The 16,106-nt window shown below is 44.4% G+C and overlaps 1 protein-coding gene across 1 annotated transcript in view; it reads left to right on the top strand.

Annotated features, from left to right (window-relative positions):
• Window positions 1-15,419, top strand: part of LOC129831276 (chloride channel protein 1-like) — a 39,265-nt gene extending 23,846 nt beyond the window's left edge. The window contains exons 12-23 of the mRNA XM_055894522.1: window positions 3,797-3,952; window positions 4,440-4,509; window positions 4,866-4,976; window positions 5,601-5,814; window positions 6,014-6,147; window positions 6,238-6,422; window positions 7,233-7,314; window positions 7,651-7,733; window positions 11,528-11,575; window positions 11,850-11,963; window positions 12,125-12,211; window positions 12,432-15,419. Of these exons, the coding sequence (XP_055750497.1) occupies window positions 3,797-3,952; window positions 4,440-4,509; window positions 4,866-4,976; window positions 5,601-5,814; window positions 6,014-6,147; window positions 6,238-6,422; window positions 7,233-7,314; window positions 7,651-7,733; window positions 11,528-11,575; window positions 11,850-11,963; window positions 12,125-12,211; window positions 12,432-12,908 (1,761 nt within the window). The 3' untranslated portion in view covers window positions 12,909-15,419. The remainder of the gene's footprint in view (window positions 1-3,796; window positions 3,953-4,439; window positions 4,510-4,865; window positions 4,977-5,600; window positions 5,815-6,013; window positions 6,148-6,237; window positions 6,423-7,232; window positions 7,315-7,650; window positions 7,734-11,527; window positions 11,576-11,849; window positions 11,964-12,124; window positions 12,212-12,431) is intronic.
• Window positions 15,420-16,106: the final 687 nt, after the last annotated feature.

Here is a 16,106-nt window from a genome sequence, read left to right as displayed (position 1 = left end):
GTTTTTGTTCGTGTAAAAGAAGTATTTAAATAAATATGGATACATACCACGCTGCGATTTGGTCCTCATCTCTTCCACCTAACGACGAGCGTTACAGAATCACCCACCAAACCCGGACCAAGCAGCGTGGTAACGGGCAGCAGCAACAGCAGCAGCAACGTACTCAGGACTTCTGGACATGGGAGGAAATTCTGGACGGTAAGGGACCCTGGGTTCAAGCTGGAGAGTATCGCCGCCCTCGTGAAGAGCTGGAGGCAGCTAAAGCCGAGAGGCGATGGTATGAGGGGGCAGCACTGAAGCGAGGCTGGAAGCCTGAGAGTCAGCCACAGGGCTAAAGGGGAGTGTGGCGAAGTCAGGTAGGAGACCTGCGCCAACTTCCCGTGCTTACCGTGGAGAGCGAGAGTACGGGCAGACACCGTGTTATGCGGAAAAGCGCACGGTGTCTCCTGTACGTGTGCTTAGCCCGGTGCGGTACATCCCAGCTCCACGTATTGGCCGGGCTAGAGTGGGCATCGAGCCAGGTGCCATGAAGCCAGCTCAACGCATCTGGTCTCCAGTGCGTCTCCTCGGGCCGGTGTACATGGCACCAGCCTTACGCATGGTGTCCCCGGTTCGCCAGCACAGCCCAGTGCGGGCTATTCCACCTCGCCGCACTGGCCTGGCTACGGGGAGCATTCAACCAGGTAAGGTTGGGCAGGCTTGGTGCTTAAGAGCTCCAGTACGCCTTCACGGTCCGGTATATCAGGTGCCACCTCCTCGCCCCAGCCCAGTTCCACCAGTGCCAACACCACACACCAGGCTTCCTGTGTGTCTTCAGAGCCCAGTTCCTCCTCCACGCACTCGCCCTGTGGTGCGTGTCTCCAGCCCGGTACCACCAGTTCCGGCACCACGCACTAAGCCTCCTGTGCGTCTCCAGAGCCCTGTACGTCCTGTTGCTGCTCCCCGCACTAGCCTTGAAGTGCGTGTCCCTAGCCCGGTACCACCAGTTCCGGCACCACGCACCAGGCATACTGTGCGCCTCAGCAGGCCAGAGTCTGCCGTCTGCCCAGCGCCGCCTGCGACGCCTGTCTGCCCAGCGCCGCCTGCGCTGCCCGTCTGCCCAGCGCTGTCTGAACTGCACCATCTGCCCAGCGCCGTCTGAGCTGCCCATCTGCCCAGCGCCATCTGAGCTGCCCGTCTGTCCTGAGGCTTCAAAGCCGCCCGTCTGTCCTGAGCCTTCAAAGCCGCCCGTCTGTCCTGATCCTTCAGAGCCGTCCATCAGTCAGGAGCCGCTAGAGCCCTCCATCAGTCAGGAGCCGCTAGAGCCGTCCGTCAGTCGGGTGCCGCCAGAGCCGCCCGCCAGATAGGCGCTGCCAGAGCCGCCCGCCAGCCAGGATCTGCCAGAGCCGCCAGCCAAGAGCTGCCAGATCCGCCAGCCAGCCATGACCTGCCAGAGCCGTCAGCCAGCCATGACCTGCGAGAGCCGTCAGTCAGCCATGACCTGACAGAGCCGTCAGTCAGTCCGGAGCTGCTCCTCAGTCCGGAGCTGCCCCTCAGTCCGGAGCTGCCCCTCAGTCCGGAGCTGCCCCTCAGTCCGGAGCTGCCCCTCAGTCCGGAGCTGCCCCTCAGTCCGGTGCTGCCCCTCAGTCCGGTGCTGCCCCTCAGTCCGGTGCTGCCCCTTAGTCCAGTGGGGTTAATATGGAGGGTCGCCATTAAGAGGAGGCCACGGAAGCGGGGATTAACTATGGTGGGGTGGGGGCCACGTCCAGCGCCAGAGCCGCCACCGTGGACAGATGTCCACCCAGACCCTCCCCTATAGGTTCAGGTTTTGCAGCCGGAGTCCGCACCTTGGGGGGGGGGGGTACTGTCACGTTCCTGACCTTATTTCCTTAGTTTAGTCTTTGTTTAGTTGGTCAGGACGTGAGCTGGGTGGGTATATTCTATGTTATGTGTTTCATTGGTTTAGGGTTGTCTATTGGCCTGATATGGTTCTCAATCAGAGGCAGGTGTTTTACGTTGTCTCTGATTGGGAACCATATTAACGTAGGCTGTTCTCACTGTTTGTTTGTGGGTGATTGTTCCTGTTCGTGGCGTTCTTTGTTTTATAGGTTCACATGTTCAGGACTGTAGCGTCGTTGGTTTCGTTTTGTTGATTGTTTTTGTTCGTGTAAAAGAAGTATTCAAATAAATATGGATACATACCACGCTGCGATTTGGTCCTCATCTCTTCCACCTAACGACGAGCGTCACATATATTTTAGATTTGAGATTCTTCAAAGTAGCCACCCTTTGCCTTGATGACAGATTTAAACACTCTTGGCATTCTCTCAACCAGCTTCGCAAGGAATACTTTTCTAACAGTCTTGAAGTAGTTCCCACATACGCTGCACACTTGTTGGCTGATTTTCCTTCACACTGCGGTCCAACTCATCCCAAACCATCTCAATTGGGTTGATGTCAGGTGATGCAGCACTCTATCACTCTCCTTCTTGGTCAAATAGCCCTTACACAGCCTGGAGGTGTGTTAGGTCATTGCCCTGATGAAAAACAAATGATAATCCCACTAAACGCAAACCAGATGGGATGGCGTATCGCTACAGAATGTTGTGGTAGCCATGATGGTTAAGTGTGCCTTGAATTCTAAATAAATCACAGAAAGTGTCACCATCAAAGCACCCCCACACCATCACACCTTCTCCTCTATGCTTCACGGGGGGAACCACACATGCGGAGATCTTCCATTCACCTACTCTGCGTCTCACAAAGATACGGCGGTTGGAACCAAAAATCTCAAATTTGGACTCATCAGACCAAAGGACAGATTTCCACCGGTCTAATGTCCATTGCTCATGTTTCTTGCCGCAAGAAAGTCTCTTCTTATTATCTTCTCAGCAATTCAACCATGGAGGCCTGATTCACGCAGTCTCCTCTGAACAGTTGATGTTGAGATGTGTCTGCTACTTTGTGGCGCTATGTGCAATGTGTGACTTTACTGACAAACGCTACGGGGTGGAAAAGAAATTGGGCTGCAATTTCTGAGGCTGGTAGCTTTAATGAACTTATCCTCTGCAGCAGAGGTAAATCTGGGTCTTCCTTTCCTGTGGCGGTCCTCACAAGAGCCAGTTTCATCATAGCGCTTGATGGTTTTTGCAACTGCACTTGAAGAAACTTTAAACGTTTTAGAAATTTTCCGGATTGACTGACCTTCATGTCTTAAAGTATCTCTTTGCTTATTTGATGCTGTTCTCTCCATAATATGGGCTTGGTCTTTTACCAAATAGGTCTATCTTCTGTATACCACCCGTACCTTGTCAAAACACAACTGATTGGCTCAAACGCATTAAGAAGGAAAGAAATGCCACAAATGAACTTTTAACAAGGCACACCTGTTACTTGAAATGCATTCCAGGTGACTACTTCATGAAGCTGGTTGAGAAAATGCCAAGAGTGTCATCAAGGAAAAGGGTGGCTACTTTGAAGAATCTCAAATATAAAATATATTTTGATTTGTATAACACTTTATTAATTACTACATGATTTCATAGTTTTGATGTCTTTATTATTCTAGTCATTATTATTATACAATGTAAAAAAAATTAAAAATAAAGACAAACCTTGGAATGAGTAGGTGTGTCCGAACTTATGACTGGTAGTGTATATATTAAACTATTCATTACACATTTTAATACAATTTATCCCTTACTCTTTTTAACACTTTTTCACTAACACTTTTTAACACTATTTTTCATTAACACTTTTTAACAGTTTTTGCCATTACTTTTCCCTCTTCCTTTCCCATCTTTCATGCCACCGCCAGCTGATGCCCAGAGAATGCATCAACTCCCTGTTCGACAACTTCACCTGGACCAAAATCTGGGGCTCCCCCCCTCCCCCCGGCCTGGGGCGCTCCTCTGTCTGGCTGCACCCCGACGTCAGCGTCTTCGTCATCCTCCTCCTCTTCTTCGTCATGAAGGTACCCTTCCTCATTCCCCTGCTCCCTCCTCCCTCTTTATTTTCCACCCCGTAGCGCTTGTCAGTATAGTCACACATTGCACATAGCGCCACTCAGTACAATGACAGACTCCTGGTTGAGTCACTCATCTCAGTAGAATAAGAATCTCCTTCAGAGAGACTGTAGTGGAGATGTAATCCTTAGCACTCCATCAGTATCAAACTCGACATTGTTGCCTAGAGATTTCCACTGTGTGTACTGGAGGATAAGAGTACAACACTGTGAGTGTTAGCAGCAGTAGGATTAGTATTTCCCATCGAGGAGAAATTGATGTATATCTTGTCACAATGGTATTATTGGATTGGAGAAATGTCACCGAATAGACTAGTCGGGAATGTAGTCTAGTATTTGACAAATAACTTTCAAGTCAAATCCGCTACGCTTTTGTGGAAGTGCTAAGATGCATTAACTCTGCTCAGTTACTAATTGAATTCCGTCCATGTCCCAGTTTTGGATGTCTGCTGTTTCGACAACGATGCCCATCCCTTCTGGAGCCTTCATGCCTGTCTTCTTACTCGGTAAACAGGAGCACAAGATTATCATATGTTATTAGTTGTAATATGAACACAAATTCCATATCCATTTTTTATATTTCTTCGTTCATGTAAATTGACAGAGAGAGTGACCCAAAAGCTTACAGTACATGACTATTGTGTAAAGCTTCATGGGTAATCATGAAGTAAACCATTCTGGGTCGTTTTTAATCAGTGTACCTTCAAGGATGCGATGTTGTGTATAACCAAAGAGTGATAAATCACTAGTGAGCCACAGAGATAGATGGGTGCTTAGGAGAGTGGCGGTAAACGTCTCCTAGCCAACGTGCAATGTAAACGTGACATTTCGCCTCCCATATCCACCATCTTTTCTCCCCCAGGAGCCTCTTTCGGCCGACTCGTGGGGGAGATCATGGCTGCCCTCTTCCCCGATGGGATTCTGTTTGATGGAATCTTGTACCGCATCATCCCAGGAGGTTACGCAGTCATTGGTTAGTCTCCCTTTCCACCTCCTCCTCTCCCTGTCTCAGTCAGTGCCTGCCCGTCATCCCCCTTTGGTGTGACAGTGAAATGTCACTGTCTGTTCCCCCTCTCCTGTCCTCCGCTGTCTCGGTGACCCATAAACCTATACGCTACCATTAATCTCCTTCATCTTCCATCTCTACCCTACAAACCCCCCTCCCCTCCTATTTTCCTCTGCTCCTTTCATTCCATCCCTTTTACTCTTTCTTCCTTTGCTATTCCCACGTGCCGTTCTGTACATCAGTCATCTCCCTGCTTACCAACCCTGGGTCCCTGATATCATGTTTCTCTTCCTCACCCCTCACCCCTTGTTCTTCACCCCATGCCTCATCCCTTCTTTCCCTCCTCCCATCCCTCCTGTACTTGTCCACCAACTATGAGTAGTGTGTTGCCTCTTCCCATTAATCCCTCCCGTCTTTTGCCATCCACCCATCACCCCCCTTTTTTTTTATATCCCCCTCTCTTATGGATCATCCATCTACACATCCCTTCCACCTGCAAATGCCTGTTTTCTCTCCTTTTCTCTTTCTACCCATCCCTCTCTCCCTTCCTCTGTCTTCCATTTCCTTCCTCTTCTCCCTCCTCACTCCCAGGAGCGGCAGCACTGACCGGGGCGGTGACCCACACGGTGTCCACGGCGGTGATCTGCTTCGAGCTGACGGGCCAGATCTCCCACATCCTGCCCATGATGGTGGCAGTGATCCTGGCCAACATGGTGGCCCAGGGCCTGCAGCCCTCGCTCTACGACTCCATCATCCAGATCAAGAAACTGCCATACCTCCCTGAGCTCGGCTTTGGACACATCAGGTGTGCAAAGAGAAGCTGCAACCAAGGTGACATGTTGGCTCTAAGGGGGCCCAGTTGCATTGAGGGTCTCATGCTAAAAGAATGAGTTGTTTGAGTCAATATGGCCGCCTCAGCATGCTTGAGTCTTCAACATAAACACACCAGTAGTACACAAGTGTTGAGCATGAATTAATGATTGGCATTTCCTTCTGACTTACAGCCAGTATAACATCTTTGTGGAGGACATCATGGTTAGGAAAGTGAAGTTTCTCTCATTACAGTCCACCTACAGGGAGTTGATACACCTCCTGGATAACACTTCTCTCAAAACGATACCACTGGTGGATTCAACAGGTAAAAATCTATGCCTTTTTCTTGAACGTGGGGATACATTTCAGTGTCTTCATTTTTGAGTGGCTCATCATCATGTGACTCTTCCTGTAGACTCTATGATCCTTTTGGGCTCCGTCGAGCGGTCAGAGCTCCACGCTCTCTGTGATTGGTGGCTCTCTGCAGAGAGGCGGATCCTCAGGCAGGAACAGCGTTTACAGGAGCAGAACCAGTATGCCAAAGACAGCTGGGAATCCTTTGCCTTTGTGGATGAAGATGATGAGGAGAGTGGAGATAAGGTGTGTCAGAGAGACCAAGGGGAAATGTTCCTAAGGAATCAAAAACACACTCTTAGAAAATCAATCCAATTCAAGTTTATTGGTGACCGTATTACCGCCACACCCGCGGTTACGAGTCATGAAGGCAGTCAACCTGTCTGCTCAATGAACTAGTGTAGCCCGCAGCCATATGACACAGCCAGATCAGGACCAAACATAAGGACAACTCAGAGTATGCTATTTTGTTCTTCTGCAATAGACTACATGTTCTTCATATCATGTTTCTTTCGACCAGTCTAAAATAAATCATGGATTCATTGTAAAAGTGTAGGCTATATTACATGGATTTATTAGACTTTTTAAAATGTAGATGTTCCAAAGGTCTGCATCAGTGTCTTGTAGTTTGTGTGGAAGCCAGGAGATGCTGAATGCATATATGTTAATTAACGGTCAACTACTGTAATACCAGCAGTGAATTTTCTCGACAATCACCAGCTGACGAAATGTCGTGACCGCCACAGCCCTAGTCGCATACACAGATATGCAGGTGTTATCACAGGTACAACGAAAAATGGTTCTAAAAAGGTTGTTCTACAAGGACAGGGTTCTACTTGGATCTGCATGCACATTTTTTTCATCCAAGAAGGTTTTTCAAAGGGTTCTAAACGGATTCCTTGTTCGTTGACAAGGTTCTACCTGGAACCAGGAAGTGTTAATATACAGGAACAAGCTGGAAAACGCTTACTGAAGCGTCTTGCTGCAAGGAACTTGTATTGTGCCATTATTTAAGCTGTCAATGTGATGAATTTACTGTTTTGTTACATTTCCCAGAGTACCCCAGTTCAGGAAGAGAGCAATGGCCCCCTGCCATCTCCTAAACCACAGGAGCCCTTGTCCAATCACACAGCCCCTGGTGAGTTGAACCATCTCTGTGGAACATTGCTTCTATGGTAGCCTGGCAACAGTGTCATCTATTATTATACAGCGTATTGTACATTCATATTAGTATACAGCGTATTGTATATTCATAATATTATACAGCGTATTGTATATTCCTATTATTATACAGTGTATTGTATATTCATATTTTTATACAGCGTATTGTATATTCATATTATTATACAGCTTTTTGTATATTCATATTATTATACAGCTTTGAATTGTTTTGTTATCAATCTCAACATCAAGACAGCTTTGTAGAGGACTTTGACCTTCGTCCATCACATCTTTTATCATCTGTCCTTTTCAGAAAATGGCCCTCTTCAGTCTGTTAGGAGAACTCTACGGAATATCTTCACCTCTCGAGACAGACAGGCAGAGGGACAGTCACAGGTAGTCTATGACTGTGTGTGTACAGAATGTCTGTGTCTGTGTTTGTGCCTGTGACTCTACGTTAGTGCTGAGCGATTAACCAACATGTCAGTTTTCTTGTTCGTTTTTTTAAACCAACTAATTGACCAACGTCGGTTCAATTATTTGAATTCCATGTTTTTTTTCTTCTGTGAGCTCAATGCACATTTTCTCTAGAGATAAATCAGATCAAGCCCGAACTGTGCGATGTAGTAGGGAGTTGTAGTTTCCAACAGGCAAATGTTCTACTTAGTTTGGTACATTAAACATGGTAATTGACTACAATGATCATAATCCGTTGTGCACCTACTTGTCCAGTCTGTGTGGTGCAGACACAAAGAGGGAGAGAAGAGACAGAAGAACTCGCTATCGAGAGGGATAGAGAGCAGGTACTTTGTGAGGTATCTCTACCTGAAAATACATAATCTAAGTGATTGATAGTTTGAATTCAGCAGTCATAAAAACATGCCTTATTTACTTTGAAGAACTAGGCTGCTAAAATTGTGATTTTGTCAGACGGCATAGGCAGCAGCTCTATAGAGACGAGATGATGGCTTGGAATGAAATAAAGTAATCAAATAATGCAAATGTAATTTACACTGTGTACCAAACATTCTCTTTCCATGACATAGACTGACCATACTGAGACATGTTAAAGGAGTATTTTTATGCCTTGAGACAATTGAGACATGGATTGTGTATGTGTGAATGGGCAAGAGAAAATATTTAAGTGCCTTTGAACTGGGTATGGTAATAGCAGACGGGCGCATCAGTTTGAGTGTGTCAAGAACTACAACGCTGCTGGGGTTTTCAGTTTCCCGTGTGTATCAAGAATGGTTCACCACCCAAAGGACATCCAGCCAACTTGACACAACTGTGGGAAGCATTGGAGTCAACACGGGCCAGCATCCCTGTGGAATGCTTTCGACACCTTGTAGAGTCCATACCCCAATGAATTTTGGCTGTTCTGAGGGCAAAAGGAAGTGCATCCACTGACACAGGAAGTAAGGGTGCTGAAGGTGCTGCACCACACTGTGAAAAATCTGAATTAAAACAGTTATAAGAAATACAAAAAAATGTATAAAAAAAAAAAAAAACATTAACCAAAGTAGTGCTCTTAGCCTTTACTAGTCAAGTATTAGTGGACCGGTATTGCCGCCTGTAGCACGGACAAAAAACCCAACCGACCTCAAAGCACTAATCGCTCAGCACTACTGTGCACACACCAACATCTTCCTAACGATCACTAAAGTATTTCTGGTGCAGCAAATAAAGAGAATTGAGCAGCAAATAAATTACTGGGGTAATGAGCTGTTGAGATGTAGATACAGGTGAAGTCGGAAGTTTACATACACCTCAGCCAAATACATTTAAACTCAGTTTTTCTCAATTGCTGATGTTTAATCCTAGTAAAAAATCCCTGTTTTAGGTCAGTTAGGATCACCACTTTATTTTAAGAATGTGAAATGTCAGAATAACAGTAGAGAGAATGATTTATTTCAGCTTTTATTTCTTTCATCACATTCCCAGTGGGTCAGAAGTTTACATACACTAAAATAGTATTTGGTAGCATTGCCTTTACATTGTTTAACTTGGGTAAATGTTTCAGGTAGCCTTCCACAAGCTTCCCACAATAAGTTGGGTGAATTTTGGCCCATTAATCCTGACAGAGCAGGAGGAAATGAGTCAGGTTTGTAGGCCTCCTTGCTCGCACATGCTTTTTCAGTTCTGCCCACAAATGTTCTATGGGACTGAGGTCAGGGCTTTGTGATGACCACTCCAATACCTTGACTTTGTTGTCCTTAAGCCATTTTGCCACAAATTTGGAAGTATGCTTGGGGTCATTGTCCATTTGGAAGACCCATTTGCGACCAAGCTTTAACTTCCTGACTGATGTCGAGATGTGTCTTCAATATATCCACACAATTTTCTTGCCTCATGATGCCATCTATTTTGTGAAGCGCACCAGTCCCTCCTGCAGCAAAGCACCCCCACAACATGATGCTGCCACCCCTGTGCTTCACGGTTGGGATGGTGTTCTTTGGCTTGCAAGCCTCCCCCCTTTTCCTCCAAACATAACAATGGTCATTATGGCCAAACAGTTCTATTTTTGTTTTATCAGACCACAGGACTTTTCTTTAAAAAGTACGATCTTTTTCCCCATGTGCAGTTGCAAACCGTAGTGTGGCTTTTTAATGGTGGTTTTGGAGCAGTGGCTTCTTCCTTGCTGAGCAGCCTTTCAGGTTATGTCGATATAGGACTCGTTTTACTGTGGATATAGAGACTTTTGTACCTGTTTCCTCCAGCATCTTCACAAGGTCCTTTCCTGTTGTTCTGGGATTGATTTGCACTTTTCGCACCACAGTACATTAATCTCTAGGATACAGAACGCGTCTCCTTCCTGAGCGGTATGACGGCTGCGTGGTCCCATGGTGTTTATACTTGCGTACTATTGTTAGTACAGATAAACCTGGTACCTTCAGGCGTTTAGAAATTGCTCCCAAGGATGAACCAGACTTGTGGAGGTCTACAATTTTTTTCTGAGGTCTTGTCTGATTTCTTTTGATTTTCCCATGATGTCAAGCAAAGAGGCACTGCGTTTGAAGGTAGACCTTGAAATACATCCACAGGTACACCTCCAATTGACTCAAATGATGTCAACTAGCCTATCAGAAGCATCTAAAGCCATGACATCGTCATGACAGAATTTTCCAAGCTGTTTAAAGGCACAGTCAACTTAGTTTATGTAAACTTCTGACCCACTGGAATTGTGATACAGTGAATTATAAGTGAAATAATCTGTCTGTAATCAATTGTTGGAAAAAATGACTTGCCAAAACTATAGTTTGTTAACAAGAAATTTGTGGAGTGGTTGAAAAATGAGTTTTAATGACTCCAACCTAAGTGTATGTAAACTTCCGACTTCAACTGTATCTTCTATCTTTGGCGGTTTGATTGTAAACCATATTTCAAGATGGGAAATATAAATATTTAGCCATTATATTTGCGTGGGATGAATCTCATTACTGGGCTCTGCTCTCTATGTACACACACTCCCTTATCTAATTGCGTGTGACATGAACTCACATGAATTGCAAATGGAGATTGTTCAGAGTGTGTGCGCAGTCAAACATATTCCCTCTTAGTTCTATATGTTAATCAACATATGACATATGGTTATTATTTCCCTGGTATGGCTGGCTGGTTGGCTTTTCATATTACCATTTTATACTGCAAATATGAAAAAAAATGTATGTTAATGATACTCAAGGATGTACTTGTAAGTACAGGGTTTGAATTTGCACCTTCTGACCAACCTACTGTATCTCCCTATTCAATGATGATCCTAATATTTTGTCACTCGTCGTAGTTGTACAGTTTTCTACTGGATAGGCCAGCCTTTGGTTTGAATTGTGCACCCCAAACTCATGACTATTTCATAATGAAAAGCCAAGTTATTGTTACATTTCACACAAACGCCTGTCTTCAAAAATCAACAAGAGTACATCGATGAACACGCAGCACACACAAAACATGTTATTCTTGACACTGCATTCAACCAAATAATTCTATATATTTTAAAGGGACAAATATGAGTTATTGGTTTCAAGAACAGCCGCAATCAGCTATGTTATGGGAAGCAGAAGTGTAGAGACTCTCATCACCTCACCTTGAAACTCTTCAAAGATAGTGGGGGCAACTAAAAATGTGTACATGACGTTACTCGGGAAGTGTCTTATCTTACCCCCCCCTCTATTTTCTCTCTGTCTCATCAGGAGCCTTGCGCCAACCCTCTCCTGTCCGATACGATGACACCAGAAGAGGTAACTGATCTCATTCAGGTCCACTTAAGTGCGGTCCCAAGAACTTTACTTCCCCTGAGACCATGCCGAATGATTAGAGTAGGCTGCCTTGTACATTTTCCAACACTTTTGTCCTTGTCAAAAGGGTCTGGGTTAATATGTTGAAATCCATAAGAGGGTTAAAAAGTGTCAACATCCATACATCTCTTATGGAGGCAGTTGACATTGAAGGTTGCGTTTTAGAGTGTTTTTAGTCAATTACAGTGTTGCGTTTCTTGACATTGTGTCTGGTTAGCTGGTGCAGATCAAAGAATGGGAGGAGGCTGAGATGGACAAGCCAATGGAAATTGATCAGATCCGAATAGATCCCTCCCCTTTCCAGCTAGTGGAGAGGACATCATTACACAAGGTTGGTTCAAGTGCTGCCAATTCATACCAATTTGGAGATATAGTATCTGACATCATGTCTAGACACATGGAAATACAAACGATAGTGGATTTGCTCAGAACAGAAGCCATACCAAAATGTTGTGGCCTAATTTGACGTCTGACCTTTTCTGCCTGTCCCAGACCCACACTCTCTTCTCATTACTGGGCCTGAGTCATGCCTATGTCACCAGTATCGGAAAACTGGTGGGTGTTGTGGCTCTTAAAGAGGTAAGAAAAACTCCTTTTCTCTTTCTTTTATCTCTTTCTCTATTTCTGTTTTACAGTATTTCATTATCTTTTGCTTGTGACGGAACCTGACAATTTAGTAAGGGTTGAGTCAAATTGCCTTATGAGTCTACTCATCATGCTATTTTCATGTAATTCAATGTTGTGTTCTTCCAATGTGTCCCCTCTCTTTCCCTGTTGCCACTACCCCAATCTCTCCCAGCTGCAAAAGGCCATCGAGGGCTCCACCCGTAGCGGGGTCCGGCTACGTCCCCCTCTGGCCAGCTTCCGCAACACCAGCCGAAAGTCATCCAAACCCCAGGCAACCTCAGCCCCCTCCTCCCTGACCACCCCCTCCTTCCCTCTCTCCCAGGCTCCCATCTTCCCCCATGCCACTGCCCCGCCACCTCCCCCGACACAGGAGGAGATGGATGTGTGGATCGAGGGCACGAGGCGGGAGGTGGCGGAGGTGAACAGCAGTAGTAGTAGCAGCAGCGGAACGGGGAGCAGCAGTAGCAACAGTAGCCCCTCACTACCCCACTCCTTGCCCCTCTCCATCCCCCTCACCTCGCCCCTCTCCATGCCCCTCACCGTTGCCCTCTCCATCCCCCTTGCCGCCTTCTCCTCTCCCCTCACCGCCCTCCGACCTGTCGCAAAGCAGCAAGTGGAGGAGGAGAGTGATGATGAGCAGCCCATCTAGCCTTATAGACGAGTGATGTTTTTTTATAACGTTTTTTTTTATGGTGTGAATTTCTCTTTTAGTCTTTCTCTATCCCTCCATTTTCTCTCTCTCCCTATTGCCCTTTCCCTCTTTCGCCCTCTCGCTGTTCCTTCTCGCACCCTCTTTCTTCACTCGATGAATGATGTCTGTGAATCCACGAGGAGAAATAATCTGGGCTCGATAGTAGTACTTGACTTTTTAAGATTAGAATTGGTGTCATTGGTTTTAAACAGGAGACAATGGCTACTCGAAGAGCTAAAAAATCAACAAGGCCCCAAAACGACCTTTACTAAACCCATCTTCACCTTGGGAGGGAGTTTTATGATCACCATGCTGGGCTGATAGATGACAGTGTTAAATCAGACTGACGACAGCGAACTCAGATGTAATGATGCTAGAGGTTTTCTACTTAATGATGCCATGACTCCAGCTGAACAACCGCCATCCCCCTCTGTAATTTAGATTAATCGCTCACTTGATGATAACGCAAAACAAACATACTGATGACATTATTATGAAACTTGGTGACTTTTACGTTGGTGACTTTTCCTACCTCCCAAAAAAAGCCAGGTTGTGTTCATTAGGCACCAGATGGAGGAAAACGGACTGAAACAGGGGGGGCTACCTCGACCTTGGCCAATAAGAAAGGCTCATTTTCGTTTTACGTTGCGAAATGTGTAAAACGTTACCCTTTGCATGCCATAATAAACAAAACCCTAATGTTCTTCTGACACAAATCAAATCAAATTGTATCTTCTGACACAAATCAAATCAAATTGTTCACATACACATATTTAGCAGATGGTATTGCGGGTGTAGCGCAATGCTTGTGTTCCTAGCTCCAACAGTGCAGTAGTATGTAACAATTCACAACAATACACACAATTACTTTTTACAAAAGTAAAAGAATGGAATTAAGAAACATATAAATAGTAGATTGAGCAATGTCAGAGCGGCACTGACTAAAATACAGTGGCATAGAATACAGTATATACATATGAGAAAAGTAAAGCAGGATGTAAACATCATTAAAGTGACTTAGTGTTCCGTTATTAGAGTGGCCAGGGATTCCAAGTCTATGTACTGAGCACAGAAGAAAAAATCCACGGTATGACGCAATGTTTTATCTGAAAAGTAGTTGAATTATGAACTTCTGTCACTCTCCCACAACCACCTCTTTCTTTCTCCCTCTCTTTCTCTTCTTCAAACAGTTTCTCAGGTTGCTCCCTGTGTCTTTAAACCTGCAGATGTTGGACAGAGGAATCTTCCTGTCTGTTAAATGAAAAGGATTTTGATTGTATGTTGTCAATCGTTTTTTTAATGTATGAATGTACATTATGTACAGTTGAAGTCGGAAGTTTACATACACTTAGGTTGGAGTCATTAAAACTCATTTGTCAACCACTCCACACATTTCTTGTTAACAAACTATAGTTTTGGCAAGTCGGTTAGGACATCTACTTTGTGCAAGTAATTTTTCCAACAATTGTTTACAGACAGATTATTTCACTTATAATTCACTGTATCACAATTCCAGTGGGTCAGAAGTTTACATACACGAAGTTGACTGTGCCTTTAAACAGTTTGGAAAATTCCAGAAAATTATGTCATGGCTTTAGATGCTTCTGATAGGCTAATTGACATAATTTGAGTCAATTGGAGGTGTACCTGTGGATGTATTTCAAGGTCTACCTTCAAACTCAGTGCCTCTTTGCTTGACATCATGGGAAAATCAAAATAAATCAGACAAGACCTCAGAAAAAGAATTGTGACCTTCACAAGTCTGGTTCATCCTTGGGATCAATTTCCAAACGCCTGAAGGTACCCCGTTTATCTGTACAAACAATAGTACGCAAGTATAAACACCATGGGACCACGCAGCCGTCATACCGCTCAGGAAGGAGACGCGTTCTGTCTCCTAGAGATGAGGAGGAATGGGCCAAAATTCACCCAACTTATTGTGGGAAGCTTGTGGAAGGCAACCTGTTTGACCCAAGTTAAACAATTTAAAGGCAATGCTACCAAATACTAATTGAGTGTATGGTAACTTCTGACCCACTGGGAATGTGATGAAAGAAATAAAAGCTGAAATAAATCATTCTCTCTACTATTATTCTGATATTTCACATTCTTAAAATAAAGTGGTGATCCTAACTGACCTAAGACAGGGAATTTTTACTCGGGTTAAATGTCAGCAATTGTGGAAAAATTAAGTTTAAAGGTATTTGCCTAAGGTGTATGTAAACGTCCGACTTCAACTGTATTTACAGTACACTAGAATGTGTGAGCACACATGTTTACGTTTCTTTGTCTGTCATTAGTGTCGTGTATTTATTGATTTATCTTTTCGTAGAGCCGATTTGTCTCTGAATGTTTTGACAATGTATAATGTAGTTAATAAATGTTAATAACTTATCTGCCAAATTCTTTATTATTGTGATTGTTCAAGGCATATGGATTTGGAACAGCATAATAAATAATACAAAATGATTAACTGAAAACGAATGCAACTTTTATGAAACTATTACTAGGAAATGTAGTGCTACTTACACGATATTAAATGAACATAGGCTTTTGGAATGAACTTTGTGCTTAGCAACATGTCCCTTTTGTCATATTGATGAATTGGTGAACAAATGAGTGTTCTCAGCTCCACTCCCACACTTCAGTCTTTCTGTCTCTCACTTCCATTGTCATCAACGTTACAGGCAGTAAAACAATCTCCTCCAACAGAAGAATTAGTCAGTTATAAAGAGACAGACAGAGGGTAGTGAGAAGCCTACAGTAAGACGGCAGTAACAGAACCAGATAAGCCGTATTGTTGACAGGACTTTTACACTCCAGATTTCATAGCATTGTCGGAGGAACTAATGGCTTCCAAAAGAATGAGTAACTGTTGTGTCTTTTTAATAGTTTTGAATGGAATATTTTAGTTGTCCTTTATTCATGATGGGTGTGAGTGACCCAGTCTACTCTCTGAATCCTAATCCAGCCAGCAAGCATATAGCCGTTTAGGTTCAATTCAGCTGGTTGAGAGAATGCGAAGAGTGTGCAAAGCTGTCATCAAGGCAAAGGGTGGCTACGTCGAAGAATCTCAAATATGAAATACATTTTGATTTGTTTAACACTTTTTGGATTACTACATGATTCCATATGTGTTATTTCATAGTTTCGATG

The sequence above is a fragment of the Salvelinus fontinalis genome, chromosome 32, assembly GCF_029448725.1.
Source record: "Salvelinus fontinalis isolate EN_2023a chromosome 32, ASM2944872v1, whole genome shotgun sequence".
In the NCBI taxonomy this organism is placed as follows: Eukaryota; Metazoa; Chordata; class Actinopteri; order Salmoniformes; family Salmonidae; genus Salvelinus; species Salvelinus fontinalis.
This window is presented reverse-complemented; position numbering and strand designations above follow the sequence as displayed.